Source organism: Gigantopelta aegis, chromosome 3, assembly GCF_016097555.1.
Source record: "Gigantopelta aegis isolate Gae_Host chromosome 3, Gae_host_genome, whole genome shotgun sequence".
In the NCBI taxonomy this organism is placed as follows: Eukaryota; Metazoa; Mollusca; class Gastropoda; order Neomphalida; family Peltospiridae; genus Gigantopelta; species Gigantopelta aegis.
The window spans coordinates 75,033,450-75,052,198 of record NC_054701.1 but is presented as its reverse complement, the minus strand read 5'-3'; the positions used below and the strand labels follow the sequence as shown (position 1 = coordinate 75,052,198).

The 18,749-nt window shown below is 36.4% G+C and overlaps 1 protein-coding gene across 3 annotated transcripts in view; it reads right to left on the bottom strand.

Moving 5' to 3' along the window:
- Positions 1 to 8,609: 8,609 nt before the first annotated feature.
- The window catches only part of LOC121369074 (superoxide dismutase [Cu-Zn], chloroplastic-like), an 18,824-nt gene continuing 8,684 nt past the window's right edge, over positions 8,610 to 18,749 (bottom strand). For 2 of the 3 annotated variants that reach the window (XM_041493912.1, XM_041493911.1), the window contains exons 2-7: positions 18,308 to 18,749; positions 15,034 to 15,087; positions 13,404 to 13,498; positions 12,873 to 13,048; positions 10,628 to 10,745; positions 8,610 to 9,491 (exon numbers count right to left, since the gene is read on the bottom strand). The exon at positions 18,308 to 18,749 is cut by the window's right edge and continues 95 nt beyond it. In XM_041493912.1, coding sequence (XP_041349846.1) covers positions 9,336 to 9,491; positions 10,628 to 10,745; positions 12,873 to 13,048; positions 13,404 to 13,498; positions 15,034 to 15,087; positions 18,308 to 18,749 — 1,041 coding nt within the window. In that variant the 3' untranslated portion in view covers positions 8,610 to 9,335. The remainder of the gene's footprint in view (positions 9,492 to 10,627; positions 10,746 to 12,872; positions 13,049 to 13,403; positions 13,499 to 15,033; positions 15,088 to 18,307) is intronic. The other variant, XM_041493913.1, reaches the window with a different exon arrangement.

Here is an 18,749-nt window from a genome sequence, read left to right as displayed (position 1 = left end):
TTAACAGGATTTTGGCATAATTAACTGCATCGTCAAAGAAAATATATATTACAATTTTCGCGTTTCTTGTGTTGTTGAGTATACGTAAAGTACTTGGAGTAAAACCGACAAGTGGTCATACGTGCGTGCTGTCTTGTGCGCGCTCTTTATGTCGAAGGGTGGACACGGTAAAACGTATAAGAAAGCACTAAGGTTATTGCAAATTCAAGATAATGGTAGATATAAGAATGTAATTAGATGTGTAATATTTATTTTTTATTATTATTTTATGGACTCAATATAAGGATCATGCTGACTGCAATTGTGTACGTATGGAGGAATTGGTGGGTGGAAGGCAATATGGGATACATTATCATTCTCCTAAAAATTAATCTACCCATTTTATGTATATATACTAGTTTTACGTGTATATATATATATATATATATATATATATATATATATATATATATATATATATATATATATATATATATATATATATATATATATATATACACACACACAATTAAAACAATCACGGTATTAGATTGTAACGGCTTAAAGGCGTACCTCAGTCAAAGTTATAAAGGTGTGAATAACGTTTTATTATAAAATGAAATTTAGTAGATAGATTAGCGGAGTAAGTTATATATATATATATATATATATATATATATATATATATATATATATATATATATATACACACACACATGATAAAATAATGTTCTGATAAGTATACTAGTGAGTTTTATCACTGATAAGTTTATTGCAAGTTATGACAGATTCTTATTGACTGGTGTGTATTCAATATGTTTTCTTGAAAGAGGAAGGAAGAAAGGTTTTGTGACGAACGTTCGTAATGTCATATTTAAAATGTGTGCTGATAAGATATTGTAAATATTTAATAAAATATCCTGAAGCCGTTTAAGTTTTGTTTATTATTGTTATTATTAATATGTACTGAACATCAAAAGAAACACATATATTAATTTCGTATTCTTTCATTTATTTTAAAATATTCAGTTTAAATCCCGTTATTGTTCTTTAGTCTGTTGAAATTATCAATGTCTTATGAACATTTTACGCCCATTTATACCGAACTAATTATATATATATATATATATATATATATATATATATATATATATATATATATATATATTCGTGATTCTTTAGTTTATTAGTATGATGATTATTAATGTTGATTTTTATTATATTTATTATTATTATTATCATTATTAATTTATTATTATTATTAATGTATTTATTATTATTATTATTATTATTATTATTATTATTATTATTATTATTACTAGTCTTCTTCTTATTGTTCCAGCCAGTGTACCACGACTGGTATATCAAAGGCCGTGGTATGTTCTGTCCTGTAACGGGTTTCCTCTGATGAGTACGTGTCAGAATTATCAAATGTTTGACATCGAATAGCCGTTGATTGATTATTCAATGTGCTTGAGTAGTATCGTTAAACAAAACAAAAGTCTTCAGATTTTGAAAATTCTAAAAACAAAAGAATGATAATGAGAAACAATTCAGAGTTCATTCATTTCAACTTATTTTCGTGCTTATATCCAATTAAGGTTCAAGCACGCTGTCCTGTGCACACACCTCACCTATCTGTGCTGTCTGTCCAGGGTACAGTGGGTTAATTCTTAGCTGTTTGTGGTTAGTGAGAGAGAAGAGGGTGTAGTGGTCTTACACCTACCCACTGAATCGTTAAATCTCGCTCTGGGTTGGAGCCAGTACCGGGCTGTGAACCCTGTTCCTACCAGCTTTATATCCGATGGCTTAACCACGTCATCACCGAGGCCGGCTAAATCCAGAGAAATCGTCTATCGCGTTGTAGCTCTCGATCGACCCCACCACACCACCCGCCCTCTCCCATTCTCAAGTATCCTAGAATCATTACAGATGTGATCTGTTTGAAAAACAACTAAAATATTTGTAATCTTTGTCGGCGCCCTTTGTGTTTACGTTTATTTCTGCACGTATGATTAATGCAGACGAACACGTAATATTTTTCATTATCAACTACATTAAGGCGCAGCCTTACGGTGCAACTTTCACCAACAGTCATTAGCTGTAGTGGGTTAATTTCACACGGCTTATGATTAATTTTAATAAAACAGAACGGTTCTAATCGTTTCATCTTAACACAACGTATATAGTGAGTATAAAAAGACGTGACACATACAAACTGAACTATGGAAAGTGACGTCTTTATTTTAGTTACCTCCAGTGTTAAAATGAGAAATTTTATATTGACATTGAGATAATTTGTGTGCACTGATCCAGCACTGGAATGTATGTCTGCAGTCAAATTTCTCTTTATCTTAATATGTTATCAGAAAACTCCATTGGCGTCGGAAGCGGGTGAGGGTGAGGGCGCGGGAGAGGACTGGTCTCTGAAAGCCAGAGTTTACCCCCCTCCCCAAACCCGTTGAAAGGCAAGTTAATATGTTACATACCCTATAGTTGCTGGCACTTTCTCAGGCCCATATACACTTTTTCTGCCACAAGAGGTAAAACAAATCCAACAGAATTCCAACCACAAGTAGCTTGTTTCTTTCATTTATTTATAGCGATCATTATCGATATTTATGACCACTCCTTTAAAGAAAATCATTGTTTAAAGTTATACCATCTATATGCGCCTATATTTGTGATTGGAATTCGAAAGACGAGCTTTCTCACACACCTTTTTCCTTATTGTTTCTGCATTTAGATTCTCTCGGATTAATTCCTTCTATTTTAAGAGCAACGGCTGTTTGGGCGATGGCAACAATACTCATGGGAATCCGATAACAAAATTCTGGAATATTGTAGTAGTAAACCGCTGTCTCATTAATGGGGAATCGGTGTAAGTTATCTTACGGAGGAATGCGGTTACGAAACGCCCGATATTAATTATTGAAACAATTGATGGAAATACGCTAAATAAGTCAGGTAAAGGAGCTAATGAGTTGAATTGGTGTGTGTTATGAAATGTCATTGACTTATAAATAGAAACACCCATGTTCACGTTGTCTTCTTTGAAATGCAATTGGTACGAATTGTCTCCAAAACGATAACATGAGTGTGGGTGGAAAGGAACTATTTTATTTTAATACACAATTATTGGGTAGCATAATAGTAGTGTCTGTCTGTCTCTGTCTCTCTCTCTCTCTCTCTCTCTCTCTCTCTCTCTCTCTCTCTCTCTCTCTCTCTCTCTCTCTCTCTCTCTCTCTCTCTCACACACACACACACACACACTGGCAGACACAGATACTTACGCATGTACACACGCACTGATACTAATACACGCACTGGCAAATACAGACAGAGAGAGAGAGAGAGAGAGAGAGAGAGAGAGAGAGAGAGGAGGAGAGAGAGAGAGAGAGAGAGAGAGAGAGAGAGAAGGGGAGAGAAAGAGAGAGAGAGAGAGAGAGGGGAGAAAGAGAGAGAGAGAAGGGAGAGAGAGAGAGAGAGAGAGAGAGAGAGAGAGAGAGAGAGAGAGAGAGAAGGGGAGAGAGAGAGAGAGAGAGAGAGAGAGAGAGAGAGAGAGAGAGAGAGAGAGAGAGACTTATACGTATATACATATGTATATTTTTCAAATATAGGTCTACGCGATTAAATATACTCTTCAAAAAAAGTAGAGTAACTCTAATGAGAATTTACTATTGCCAAAATTGTAAGGTATATTAGCTGTGAGGAATGGTTATATGATAATAGTGAATTATTGGGCAAACATTACAACCGGTAGTTCAGTATTACAGTAGGTTTTGTGATCACCAAAGATCTTGAAGGACGATTGGGCTCAGAAGTGAAATTTGAAAGTTGACGGTTTTTTAATCAGTAAATCACAAATTCAAACAATAAAAATGGCTAAAAACAAAACAATAACAACTGTATGATCAACAGAATGAAAAAGATTGACAGAAATAATGTTCCACAGTGATTAATGGACCTTCCTGGAAATTGTCAAAATCGAGAATGACACCCCACGCACGTGTACGGGGCAACTGCGTGATGCATGTGCAAACTATGGAATGTGTTTCGGTGTGTTGATAAATAGACCTGAACGTTCTTTACTAGGATGTCTGTGATCAAAACCTATGTTCGGTCTAATAGTTGATATTAACATTAATAGTTCATGTTCCCCTACCTTTTTTGAAGAGTATATAACAAATCCTGTTAAATTTCTCGCCCTGTTACGTACATAATTATTATATTTGAAACCAATATTAAATTCGAGTTTTTGATTTTGTTATTTGTTTTTATTTGCTTTTTTATTTTTTTATTTTTGGACCGGTAGTGGACGGGGAGTTCGTCCGAATCCTAACCACCCATCATATTGCCTTATCTCATCTTGGCTAGTTGGAACAATTTGGTCTGTTATAATCACCCACCTACACACACAATAAATAAATAAATAATAATTTTTAGAAACCCCCAAAACTCCAAAACAAAACACAACAACAGCAACAAACAAACACCTGAAGTTAAAGTTTGCTTTGTTTGATGACATCAATATAGCACATTGATTTATTAACCATCGGCTATTGGATGTTAATTATATAAATCCGCTACATTTTATTTATTTATTTATTTATTTTTGTAATAATTATTATATATTACTTTTTTTCAAAAGTGTGTCTGGTCGTTCTGGTGTTTGCAGTAGGTCAAATTCAAGGTCGGACCCATGAAATTTTTGGGAGGGAACCAAGGGCAAAAGGGCATATAAAGTTTCTTTTTTTTCTTTAACGACATCACTAGAGCACATTGAAGAAAGAAGTTTGTTTTGTTTAAGGACCCCACTAGAACACATCGATTTATTAACCATAGGTTATTGGATGTCAAACTTTTGGTATTTCTGACATATGGTCTTAGAGAAAAACCCCGTGATATGTTTCCATTAGTAGCAAGGGATCTTTATATGCACAGACAGGATAGTACATAACACATCCTTTGATAAACCAGTTGTTCTGCACTGGCTGGGACGAATAATAGCCCAATAGGCCTACCGACGGGAATCGATCCTAGACTGACCGCGGATCAATCAGGTGAGCGCGTTACCACTGGGCTACGTCCCGTCCCCATGGAGTTCAGAAGCAACTCACTGAAAACGGTTCTTGAATAACAATTATAAACACATTGTTTCACAAGGAAACACTTTAAATGTGTTTTAAGAGGAACTGCTCCTATGGTCCTTTCCCTTGGATCAGTCTTTGAAATTAGCTTCATGCGAAACAAAAAACCCAATAAAGGTACGTACCTCGGAAACTTGTGTGTGCTGCTCTACGTTCCGATATAAAGTATTCCGCATTATGACGTCATAAACGCTTTCTCGTCACATCTACTTAGCAACGTAACCCATACATTTTGACCATCAATCAGGCTAAGAACCGGTCACTGCCATCTGAGATCCCATATGTACCGCCTAAAACTGGCAGACACTGATGAATGTCCATGTCAAACAGGACCACAGTCCTCGGAGCACATCCTTCAATTCTGCCCCATCTACGATGAAGCCAGGATAAAGCACTGGCCGAACGGAGCAACACTGGCTGTCAAGCTTTGAGGTTCCAAAGAAGACTTGACAGAGACAGCGTTTTTAATGACCACAACCGGACAAATCTAAAGCATTATCAACTATAGCTTGTACGCAGAAGAAGAAGAAGAAGAAGAAGAAGAAGAAGAAGAAGAAGAAGATCATCAATAATTTACAAAGGTAGGCACTAACATATTATAATACTACAGATAAAAGCGGTTAATGAGCACTTCCTGAAAATAATTAATTTATGACAGGAGACTAAATCTGTTTTAACACATATTATTTATCCTATCACTCACTAATGGCAATGAATGTACAGAAACTGTGTATATGAATAATATAACCATTTTCCAGGGCCCTTTTCAAGTTACCAACAATTAACATACAGGCTAGACGAGTGTTCAGCGTTGATGATTCATAGTCCGCTAAAATCAATTGCAGTTTCTTGTAACACGTGATATTTGGGACAAAATTAATTTCACTACTACATAGCATTAGTAATACCTGTATAAAATACAGAGATGTATTGTGGCAATAATACGGTATCATTTTTGATTCCACGGATGAGGTTTTTGTTTGCAGTCATTATTAACTGTTACTATTTATGTGTTCCCATATTTATTTCCATCAGTATACACTAAATGCATTTTTTTCTTATTTTTTTTGTCCTAATGTGTCTGTAAAAACTCAATACAGCGCTTTAATTTGCAGGCGCGTGAATACAGAGGGTGGGGTTTCTAGAATAGAACACCCCTGCGCCAAGCGAATTTTTTATTTTTAAATATATTTTCCGGAGAAGTATGATCCGACCCTAGAATCCACTGGCGTAGCAAGGATTTTTTATTGGGGGGGGTGGGGTGTGTGTGTGTGTGTGTGTGTGTGTGTGTGTGTGTGTGTGTGTGTGGACCATATTGATCCCCGTCGGTGGGCCCATTTGGCTATTTCTCGTTCCAGCCAGTGCACCAGGACTGGTATATCAAAGGCCATGGTATGTGCTATCCTGCATATAAAAGATCCCTTGCTGCATTAAGGAAAATGTAGCGGGTTTTCTCTGATGACTACTTGTCAGAATTACCAAATGTTTGACATACAATAGCCGATGATTAATTAATCAATGTGCTCCAAACAAAACAAACAAAGTATGTATAAATGTATGTATTGATATATGGATATCTATATGTTGTATATATGTCAGGTTTGACTATTACATTCATAGATATTAACGCACTGGCGCAGGGGATAATTTAATACTTTCTGGCCTCACAAATTGTTTCATGCCGTTGCTGGGACTCGAATCTGTGGCACCGAATCGCTCGCAACTTGCAGACTTGCCACGATACGTTCTGAGCTATCCAGTCATCCTTAAAAAAAGAATGCTGTTTAACTCAACCATATGCATGGGGTCTACAAGCCACGCGGTCGATCCCACTTACGTGCATGAAACAGTCGACAAACCTGGCACTGGCTAGTATGTATTGATGTATGAATATCTATATGTTGTATGTATGTCGAGGTTGACTGTTACATACATAGATATTAACGCACTGGCGCAGGGGGATGTAAAGGTTTAGAAGTAAAAATCCATTGTCTCCGCTGATTAATGCAAATATTCTATAGTTATACGTTTAAAGCTCCACGAAATTTGATTAATTCACAAAACACCAACACATATAACATTAACGAACTCGAACTCGAAAGTTTAAATTTTCAATTAAATTATATTTTGTGTGTGTGTGAAGAAGAAATGCATGGTGTGAGATTCTTCTAGTATTGTAGATGAATATTCATGACCAACAAAGCATTTGACCCACACTGCACCCTTAGATTATCACTATTGTCCCTATCCGATACTAGTATTTAGTAATCCATCAGCAGTTGTTCCCCTTCGCATTATACTGTATTCCAAACTAATTTTCAGGGCACAATATTTCACGAGAACCTTTGTTCTGTTCGCGGGTCGGTTACGTAAAGTTAAATTCACACTAATTACAGGTTGCCTATGTGAAAATCGCGTGAACCGATTGCGGATAACCTAAGATTTTGAAAGTTAAAGTTTCTTTTGTTAACGACATCACTAGAGCACATTTATTTATTTATTATCGGCTATTGGATATCAAACATTTGGTAATTTTGACATATAGTTTTAGAGAGGAAACCCACTACATTTTTCCATTAATAGCAAGATATATTTAATATGCACCATCCCACATACAGGATAGTACATACCACGACCTTTGATATACCAGTCGTGGTACACCCAACGGGTCCACTGACAGGGATCGATCCCGAACTTACTGCGCATCAAGCGAGCGCTTTATCACTGGGTTAAGTCCCGCCTCCCCCATAAGGTTTTGAAATAGTCCCCTGATTTTTAATTTTTAAAATAAATATATATATTTTTTTTAATGACAGATTCTTCTGATATATGTTGGATTTTTTATTTAGTGATTTTTTTTTTTAATTACTGGAGGTGTCTTCACTGCTTCCTACGTACTGTGCATGTGAATGGTTCTTCGAATGTTCGTATTATTTTATGCTGCAAATTTGGAAAATAACTAACGAGCTACGAGGAATTACGTCTTATCTGTCCCTCGTGAATTAATGTTGTAAACCACTAGCCCAGACCAAACAATCACTAGCCGGGACCGATGGCTAGTGGATTTAACTAATCCCGATATAAGTACACTAAACGAGTTTATACAAACACACAATGACGTAATATGACCAGTATTATTAGATTCTCAGTTTATATATCTGTTCGTTTGGTTTGGTTTGGTAATAAATACTAGATAGAAAATACTCGGTTACAGAACAAAATAACAATAACTGACTGCTTTTTGTTCGTTTTTAAAATGATTTTAAATGAGACAGATCTTTTAGAAAACGTTATGTAACTCTTTGACAAACACCCTCTTCCTCACCCATAATGTTCCACCCTTCCACCATAGAGGTTACGTAATTGTTGAACGCCCGCTACTTTCTGTACCCACATTAATGTGTCATCCCATATACCTATGATCTATTGCGCATTTTATTCATTAAAACCAGTATGTTATATCAAAAGAAACAAAGCACGTTCTTTATCAAGAAAATTTTATTGCACATTTGAATAAAAATAAGTTCACAAAGTTTTGACTAAACGAAAAACGTTTTATAACATTTAACACATTTAACTAGATAAAAGGAAGTGAATGTTTGAAGTTGCTTACATATTTACAATATCACATTTGTAATTATTGTTTGCAAAACACAATAAATGGTCCCTTCGAATCGTTCATGTTTTTGGTTAAACGTTTGTAATAATTAGTGTTATTCAATAATACATACGTAATCCTAAGTTGGGACATGACCATTAAAACAAAATATAACTATTATTGTTATCATTATGTGGCCAGAAGCTTCGTTCGTCTTCATTTAGTATGGTCTTAAGTGACTAATAGGTTTTTTTTATTGGTTGACTAGCTACCTAACTCGATTCTAATTGGTTAATGAATTCAGTAACTGATATTTTCATGCTTCTAATTAAAATAAGCTTATAGTTGATAATTAATTTTGAGTTGATTGTATTGCCAAGTAAAAAAATCTTTGGTTAATGAAATCTGTAACCGATCCGATTTTTTTTTTATTAGTGGACGAATTATGTTACTTGTCTTTCGTTAATGAATTCAGAAACTGATCTTTTTTATGTTTCCAATTACATAAACACAACTTATAGTTTATGATTGTTAATTCTGAGCTGATTGTATAATCCAATCAAAATATCAGTTTGTATTCTGTCCGAGTCTGACGCTGACGTCACTATTTAGTGCGGAGCGTTGTGGTTTGGGTGGAAGGGTTTGCTCCAGTCCTGGTCGGCGGTCCAGACGATAACACAGCACGCCAGACGCGGCCCGGCGTCTCCGCTCAACTTACTCGCGGGGCTGTCACCTTTCCCATGGTCATCTTTATGGTGGTGAATCTGAAAAAAAGTTGAAGTTAAAGTTTGTTTTGTTTAACGACAGGACTAGAACACATTTATTTATTACTCATCAGCTATTGGATATCAAACGATTTAATTCTGACATCAGTCAGCTAGGACCAGCTATATTTTTCAATGGTGGTATCTGAAAATAGTTGAATCTTTGTTTAACGACATGACTAGAACAATTGATTTATTAAACATCAGCTATTGGATCAGCTATATTTTTCAATTAGTAGCAATAGATCTTTCACATGCACAATTTCACACAGGACAGCACATACCACGGCTTTTGATATACCAGTCATGGTGCACAGCCTGGAACGAGAAATAGCCCAAAGGTCCCACTGACGTGGATCAATCTTAGGCCGACGCGCATCTGCCCGACGCGCATCTGCCGAGCGTTTTACCGCGGAGCTACGTCCCGCCCCATGAATCCGAAAGTTCAATATATAGATACATTTTAACATACATTTTAACATATTGATGTTTGATACCTTTTGGCTCCACATCAGTCTGCGTACAGAGAAAGCGAGAGAACTATTTGACTGGTTTCCCATGTGGTCATTTGGTTTAACGCGAAGAGCGTAAATTAGTCTAGCAAAGGCGTTCCTGAAAGCATCCCAGTTCTATGAGCTGTATTATGCTTCTGTGCCCATGGACGTACAGAGTTATTTTATGGACCAAATTTTTCTGCTCAGTTTCCCCGATTCTCATTATATTAACGCTACAATATTTGTTCATCAGGAGCGCTCTAATGTTGAACAACTCCGCTACCATCTATATTATATATACATATACACATACACATACACATACACATACATATACATATACATTATATATATATATATATATATATATATATATATATATATATATATATATATATATATATATATATATATATATGTGTGTGTGTGTGTGTGTGTCTGTGTGTGTGTGTGTGTTGTAGTTATATGGGGTTAAATTCGCAGACGCTAGTTTTAGTCTGTGAAAATGGACAATACGTTAGGTTAATTTACAAACCTGTAACATATCTGTATAAAGTCAACTTAAAAAACAAATATTAGGAGTTATATAACTTTAAAAGAAGAAACGTGCAGATGTGTCACAGTAGGCCTACGCATGCTCACCACAATACCACGCCCCATAATGGAATGCGGTCCAAGTAGCTGGGCATGAGTGTCGGTGAAGTTTTTGTGAGCCTCTCCTTTCGAATTACAATGGATGTTACCCCAGTCTCCCACGTGTCTGAAAATAAAAACAATATAAAGTAAGTGCTGTATTGTGTAAGTATGAGTTTGTTTTGTTTAACGACACAACTACAGCACATTCATTTATTAATCAATGGCTGTTGGATGTCAAACATTTGATATTTCAGGCATATGGCCGTAGAGAGGAAACCTGCTACATTATTCCATTAGTAGCAAGGGATCTTTTATATGCACCATCCCACAGACAGGATTGCACATACCACGGTCTTTGATATACCAGTCGTGGTGCACTATCTGGAACGAGAAATAGCCCAATGGGCCCACCGACGAGTATCGATCCCAGATAGAGCGAGACAAGCGTACGCTTTACCACTGGGCTACGCCCCACTCCCTGTATGGTATAACAACCTTTCTAATCATATTCATCAATGATTCAAGATTGGTGTCATGGAACAATCCATGGGAGGTGTGATTCTGAATTATGGTGGATAGGATGGCGCCACAAATATACTATACAACAAAAGAAACGCACATATTAATTAATTTGTCTTTATTTATTATTATTATTATTTTACAAAATTATTCGGTTTGAATGCCAATATTTTGTTTGTTTATTAAAATTACTAATGTCTTGTGAACATTTTAGTCCCTTTTTGACAGTCTATTTACAGAACTGTATCATGAAGAAATATATTTGTTAAAATGTTCGCGTTTGTTTTGTTCTTCAGTATATAAATAATGACTATTAAAGTAGCTCTTTTTTTGTATATTGTTTTTTATTATTTAAATACAAGTGTGTTTATTAATATATCGTCAAGTTCTTTCCACCAGATGCATCATTCGTCGTGTTAACTATTATGAAATAACTAGAGAGGTATAGTGTAAAACAATTCGTGGGGATGAAATCTTCATGACGAATAAAGAGTTCAAGACATCTGACGATATTGCTACCGAAAATTAAATATGAAACTTAATTTATTATAATGCAACCCTTATTTATATAAACATCACGTTTACTTAAGGTTAACAGAAATTAATAAACAATTTAATAAACAAAATAATTAATAATGCATGTATATGATTGAACATCCGAAATAATTCATCTTTGAAAGGTGTGGTTTCACCCACTTCCAAGTCTAGCATGACAAGGTTATTATTTCTACCCCATTTCCGTCTTGACATTGGAAACGAAATACCGGTCTCGGTGGCGCAGTGGTTAAGGCTGGTAGGTACAGGGTTCGCAGCCCGGCACCGGCTCTAACCCAGAGCGAGTTCTTAAGGGCTCAATGGGTTTCTACCAAGAGCATTACACCCTCTTCTCTATCACTAACAACTAACAACTAAACCCACTATCCTGGACAGACAGCCCAGATAACTGAGATGTGTGCCCAAGACAGCGTGCTTGAACCTTAATTGGATATAAGCACGAAAATAGTTGAAATGAAAGGAAACGGAATATATGTTTAGCGACACCTCAGCACATTTTAAAGTACCTCTCTCTATTCAGCGAATAATATACGGTTATTTTAACACTTGGTCGAAGGTGGGGATTCCCGTTGCCTTCAAATAGGCTTAGCTACTACTATAGAAAAAGCAGCAACGGTTATTCACTTTACCATAAACAGCACAGTGACTCACTGTACCTTAGAACCGGCCTCGGTGGCGCAGTGGTTAAGCCATCGAACTACAAGCTGGTAGGTACAGGGTTCGCAGTCCGGTACCGGCTCCAACCTAGAGCGAGTTCATAAGGGCGCTCTCTCTCTCTCTTACTAACCATTAACCAGCTAACAACTAACCCACTGTCCTGGACAGACAGCCCAGATAGCTGAGGTGTATGCCCAGGACAACGTGCTTGAACCTTAATTGGATATAAGCACGAAAGTAAGTTGAAATGAAATGAAATGTACCTTAGACGAGCGTTACTAATGAGCTACATCCCACTCAGCATTGATATGGGATCGCCTGGGTTCGCAGCCCGGTACCGGCTCACACCCAGAGCGATTTGAACAACTCAATGGGTAGATTTAGGTCCAGTACACCGACCTTTCTATCACTAACCAGAAGCTCTCTGTCCTCCAAAATGACAAAAATGTGTGTATTACATACAAAAACATGAACTGTTTTAGAAAATTCTATTTTTAAAATAAAAAGTAGTTGATGTTACCTGACGTCATCATGAGGTCCACCGTGTACTGTTTCGTCTGGATTGAAGTGACCTCCAAACGATTTACACCCTTCCGAGTCGTCACCAAACTGATGGACATGGAATCCATGGTGATGTATTGTGGTTTCGAGGTCAAACCCTTGCAAGTGCACTCGGATTTCTATATCATGGTGCATCTGTCAAAGTACAAATAAAATATTTTCTTTACTGATAAATTTGATTAAATAAAGAAATATCAACATAATGAGAATGAGTTTTATATTTTTATAGAATGCAAATTAATGGGGTTTTTTTTTATTGCATGCAAAAATGGATAGAAAACGCAAAGAAAAACAAGAAAATGAAACACTCAACTTTGTTAATGTTTATTGACACAAGCTAACAATAATATTATACAAAAATGAAACAACAACAAAAAATAGCAAAAAGAAATATAGCCCAACAATAATAACAATACTACCAACAACAACAACAACAAGAAGAACAAAATAAAAAAGGCCAGTGCTACTTTTAAATGTCTACTTATATTACCTTTTGCCTCAGTTGGATTACACCCGTGATTCGGTTTTTCTCGGTGTCGGCCAGGTTTTTATCGGGGTTTACATTACATCGGGCATACAGGTACTCTATAGTAATAAAAACAAAACATTGATAATAGAATCTGAACGACAACACCGAAAACGTCGAGTAGGTATTTGGCAGTAGTAATAAAAAACCCCAAAAAACATTGATAATAGAATCTGAACAACATTTGGCAAAATTGTGGTTGATTCCACGAATCTCTCTCTCTAGTGCCTCGTCTATAGGAATACTGCCTCTCTCTCTCTCTCTCTCTCTCTCTCTCTCTCTCTCTCTCTCTCTCTCTCTCTCTCTCTCTCTCTCTCTCTCTCTCTCTCTGAGATCTTTTAATGGAGATTTCATCCATCCGCACCGTCAAAACGAGGACTGCCACTCGCAGACTAGTTTACTAAATCAAAATTAGCACCGGAAAGAGCTCGTTAGAATAAGTACAGCTGTGATATGGCATGCACTCACGAATCACTGTCATTACAGTGATGATATCAGGTGTTCGTGAAAGTTAAGCATATCCTGCCCGACCGGTGACACCAGTCATGAGTACTGCTAACACAGCTGTCGTTTGTCACTTCATCTAAAACGATGAACAAATAATAAATGTGCAAGAGTTTCACCAAAGAAAAGTATGCACAAGTTCAAAATATGGAATAGCATCAGCCATAAGTTTGGTCAATGATGCATCGTAATTAGTAGATATAGCCTCCAAATGTCTACCATAATGCCCTCATGACATCATAACTCTGAAGGAACAACTTCTGTGCCAGAATGATATGGCGTTGTTTGAAATCTGCATACATACAATGAGCATGCACTAAGGTATCTTAGACGCTGTGATATGTAGACATCAAAAGCTGAAGCAGAAGGTATATTGCTCCACATGGAAGGAAAATTGGATAGTTAAAAGTTGAAATCATCCCTTTTGTCATACAGCTTAGTTTGGAGACCAGTGCTGCGTTGGATCTCTATGCATAGATCGAGATGGGAAACTGATATAATAGCTTCAGATGTTTCTTTTATTTCTGACTCCTGCGAGTAAATCATTGGAAGGTCATCTGTAATCCTATTATTACTGAGTTATATAAGATCATCAATATAACGGAAAGTTAAAAGCTAGATTCCTTATGCTTGATTTAAACAGATTAGTCAGAAAGTCTTATTCATATGCACAGAGAAACAACGAGGCGAGTAGTGGAGCATCGTTGGTGCCCATAACAAAGCGTGTGCATAAATATCTAGCAATTTATTGATTTAGTTTTTTAAACGCCCCAAACATATAAAACATAGACAAAGACATTTTTGTGTTTTGGTCAGGACACCACAAACATATAATATAGATGATGATCATGAGATGAATGGTGAAGTCACGGTATTTCCTTCTTGGTATTAAGACTACATGGCAAGGCCGTGCTCCACGTTTGCTGTCAAGAACGTCTTGCAGTGTTTGGTATATTTTTATTTACACATTTATATAATATATGATCAAGAAAGTGAATGGTGGTGTGAGACCTTTTAGATAAATACTATGATTATTGTTGCACTATTTTTTATTTAACTATTTTACTATATCAATACTAATCGAACTCACGGTCAGGTTCTGGGTAATGCCAGTGATGTTTCTTCTTAAATTCTTTGCTTGCCACTAAAAAGAAAGAAGAAGCGGAAGAAGAAAAAGAAAGAATAAGAACAATTTCGGTCTCTACGTATTATTGATTAATTTTATCTTTAGTTTCTTGCCAACTCAATTCTTACTGATGCATGATTTACGAGCGCTACAAAAAAAAAAAAAAAAAAAAAAAAAAAAAAAAAAAAAAAAACATTAAAAGGAGAAAAAACCTAGTCTGTTCTTTTTTCTTCAGTGTTTGAATGTTTTGTTTATTAAAATGTTCACTTAATTTAATATGTGGAAAATGGATAAGCTATTAGGACGACCCCATTCTCGGGTATAAACATTTATGGCCTCATTCCAATAGAGAAAACAGAAAATGTATTCAACAGCAACATTATGTGAAATGGCGTGGCCATTCTTACGATATATGATAGAAGGCGGTTGTTTAGGCTAGGTTAGGCTTATGTTTATAACAGATGTTACAAAGAAGGCTCGTTTAATGCAGAAATGTTTGGTATGTGGATGGTGACAATCACTAATTCAGACCTTGAGTTTCTTAAAAAGATTAAAAGTGTTAGAGAGTAACATTTTCCCCAAAGGGTTTCATCCAACCCGTACCAATAATAACAATTTCCGCCAAGGTACAGACATGAAGGACATTAACAATTATAATAACAATCTATAATATTACCATTAAAATAGATAAATTCATTGTATTCATTTGCTACCCACTAGATTCTTCGGGGTACTTCGAAACTGGAGAAACCTCCTCTGGATTAGCACTGTTAACACACAATTAAAACATCTGCTTTTCGGAATAGTAATAGACGTGATCTTTCAGATATATGAATAGTATATATCACAAGATATATGCAAATTTCTAATTACGAAGCACGATTCAGCATAGATGTACGTTTTAATCCATGTGTAATGTCTTATTAAAAATAACTAATAATTAACAATTTTGTTAATATGATATGAATACTTTACTTTTGAAACGTATGCTCAAAATGTTCAAAGAAATTTGCATTTGTAAGACAATTATTTCGTCGATAGACAAATATTATTTGTGCAATATTTGAGAAACTACCAAGACAAGACTAGTTACATTTTAGAACACATGTACAAGTCCATTAGCGGGGGCGGGGTGGGGGGGGGGGGCACCAACATCTATTAATGGTTAATTCCCGCTTTTACACGTGTTATGGGGTAACAAGCAAAATAAAAGGTGGTGGTAAAAAGGGGTGTGACTGGGGGAACGCAAGCTCCCCTGGCTACGCCACTGTGCAAGTCTTATGACTTTGACCGTAACATTTAACCAGGGCCGGTATTTACAAAGAGTATATTGTAAAAGTACCCTGGGTGGAGAAATATTCCTAAAATTACTTCTAAAGTTCTGAGACAAACTTTTAGTTAAGTCATAAATAGTATTTTAAGAAAATTCTCACATGGAGTTCCCTTCTGTATTTAATATCACGTGGCAAAACAAACAGACGATCTATCAGTGTCACTGAGCTGTAATGTAGCAGCTACCAAGTCTTTTCTCTTCTTGAACATTCGTGGGCGGTATTCTACAAGTGCGGGGGCGGAATGTAGCCCAGTGGTAAAGCGCTCGCTTGATGCGCGGTCGGTCTAGGATCGATCTCTGTGGGTGGGTCCCTTGCTGCTAATCGAAAAGAGTAGCCCATGAAGTTGCGACAGCGGGTTTCCTCTCTCAAATTCTGTATGGTCCGTAACCATATGTACTACGCCATATAACCGTAAAATAAAACATGTTTTGAGTGCGTCGTTAAACAAAACATTTCCTTCCTTCCTTCCTTCCTTCCTTCCTTCCTTCCTTCCTACAAGTGCTACTATGGCAACCATTTTGTTTGAGATAAGAATTTTTAACATACGTTAGGCGTCCTCTGTATGACTCCTAATGTTTTCTAAAACATTTATGTTAATTTGAGAGCACGTCAGACATTTAAGAAAAACTCTTATGAATTCTAAGAATTATTTTTAAAATTCTTTTATTAAGGAGTAACTTTCAAGCATTTTGACAATTTTCGTATATTTAAGAATTCTTAGACACTTACAAATCTGTATAAATACCGGCCCAGGTTAGTTCTACTCAGATATATTAGTATAATCTCTTTCCATCTATAATATTCACTGATTGTGTTCTAGACATAATTAGAGGGTAGAAAATGGGGGTGGGGGTTGGGTCATCAAAGCACATTCGAACGTAAATATTTAAAACAATTTAGCTATTTTAAGGTAGGCAGTGGTGTGATACACTAACTGCATGCAACTATCTACGTTTGGTTCAGGCACGTTCACAATGGACACGAATTCAGATATATGCATAAACAAAAAATTATTACAAATAATTTAGACGAAAAGAAAGTTGGCACCAAGGCCCGTACTTATAAAGCATTAGAGTCTGGACTTAAATCTTTAAGGACCTCACATTAATGCATGCGATTTGTATGGCGTTGCCATGACGATAAAGTCTCAGACTCTATTATAGAGTGTTAAGCCAAGACTGAAAGTCTTATAAGCACGAGACCTGACAGATGACTGTTTAATGCAAATCTATGTGTGTTTATTTATTAATGTTGGATAAATTTAAGATGGAATCTAAAGAGAGATTTCGCTACTTAATAGAAGTTTAAATATATCTAGTTGGACAAAAAAGTTAATTTTCTATCATCTTGCTTCCCCTATTCCTACGCACTGAATACCCCAGGATCACTGTGAAATATAGATACTTGGTGTCTTAACATACTATTATGGTAATTGTAAAATCTAGTCTAAGAGTCCAAAGACTCTAAACAGAGATGTCTCTAGTTAATAAAGGTTTAAACATATCTAGTAGGTCAAAAAAGTAAATTTTGTGGCTTCTTGCTTCCCCTGTTCCTACGTCTGAATACCGGAGACTCAATGTGAAATATAGCTACTTGGTGTCTTAACATACTGTTAGGTACTTGTAAAACCTGGATTGAGTAGAGTCCGATCACTCTAAACAGAGCTAACAGCTAGTTGATAGAGGTTTAAACATATCTAGTAGGTAAAACAAAATAATTGTTCCTACGGGCTGAATAGCTCAGCACATATTGTCAAATATAGCTACTTGGTGGGTAACATAATTATTATAATATTGTGGTACTTGCAAACACCTGGTTTAGGTACAGTCCGAGGGCTCTAGACAGAGATGCCGCCGGTTAATAACAGGTGGTCGGTTTAACCTTATTATTTGTCTTGTACTTACTATTCATTCCAGATCCCTGCCACGGTCCGTTTTGCCCGTGCATCATGTGCATTCCCTTCATGCCTTGTTTCCCATGCATCATGTGCATTCCCTTCATGCCTTTTCCCCCACTCATGTTCATGTCTTTCATGCTTTGTTTCCCATTCATCATTTGCATTCCCTGCATGCCTTGTTTCCCATTCATCATTTTCATTCCCTTCATGCCTTGTTTCCCATTCATCATTTCCATTCCCTTCATGCATTTTTTGCAATGCATTCCTTGATGTCCATGCATTGCGTGCATCCCATGCATTGCGTTCATCCCATGCATCCCATGCATTCCGCCTTCCTTACTGTACGGTATCGCGTCCATGTGCAGATGCACGTGCACGTGCGTGCCGGTGGAGTCTTGGGTGCTCATAATCTCCTCGCCCTCCACCCCGCTGATGCTGACGGACACGTT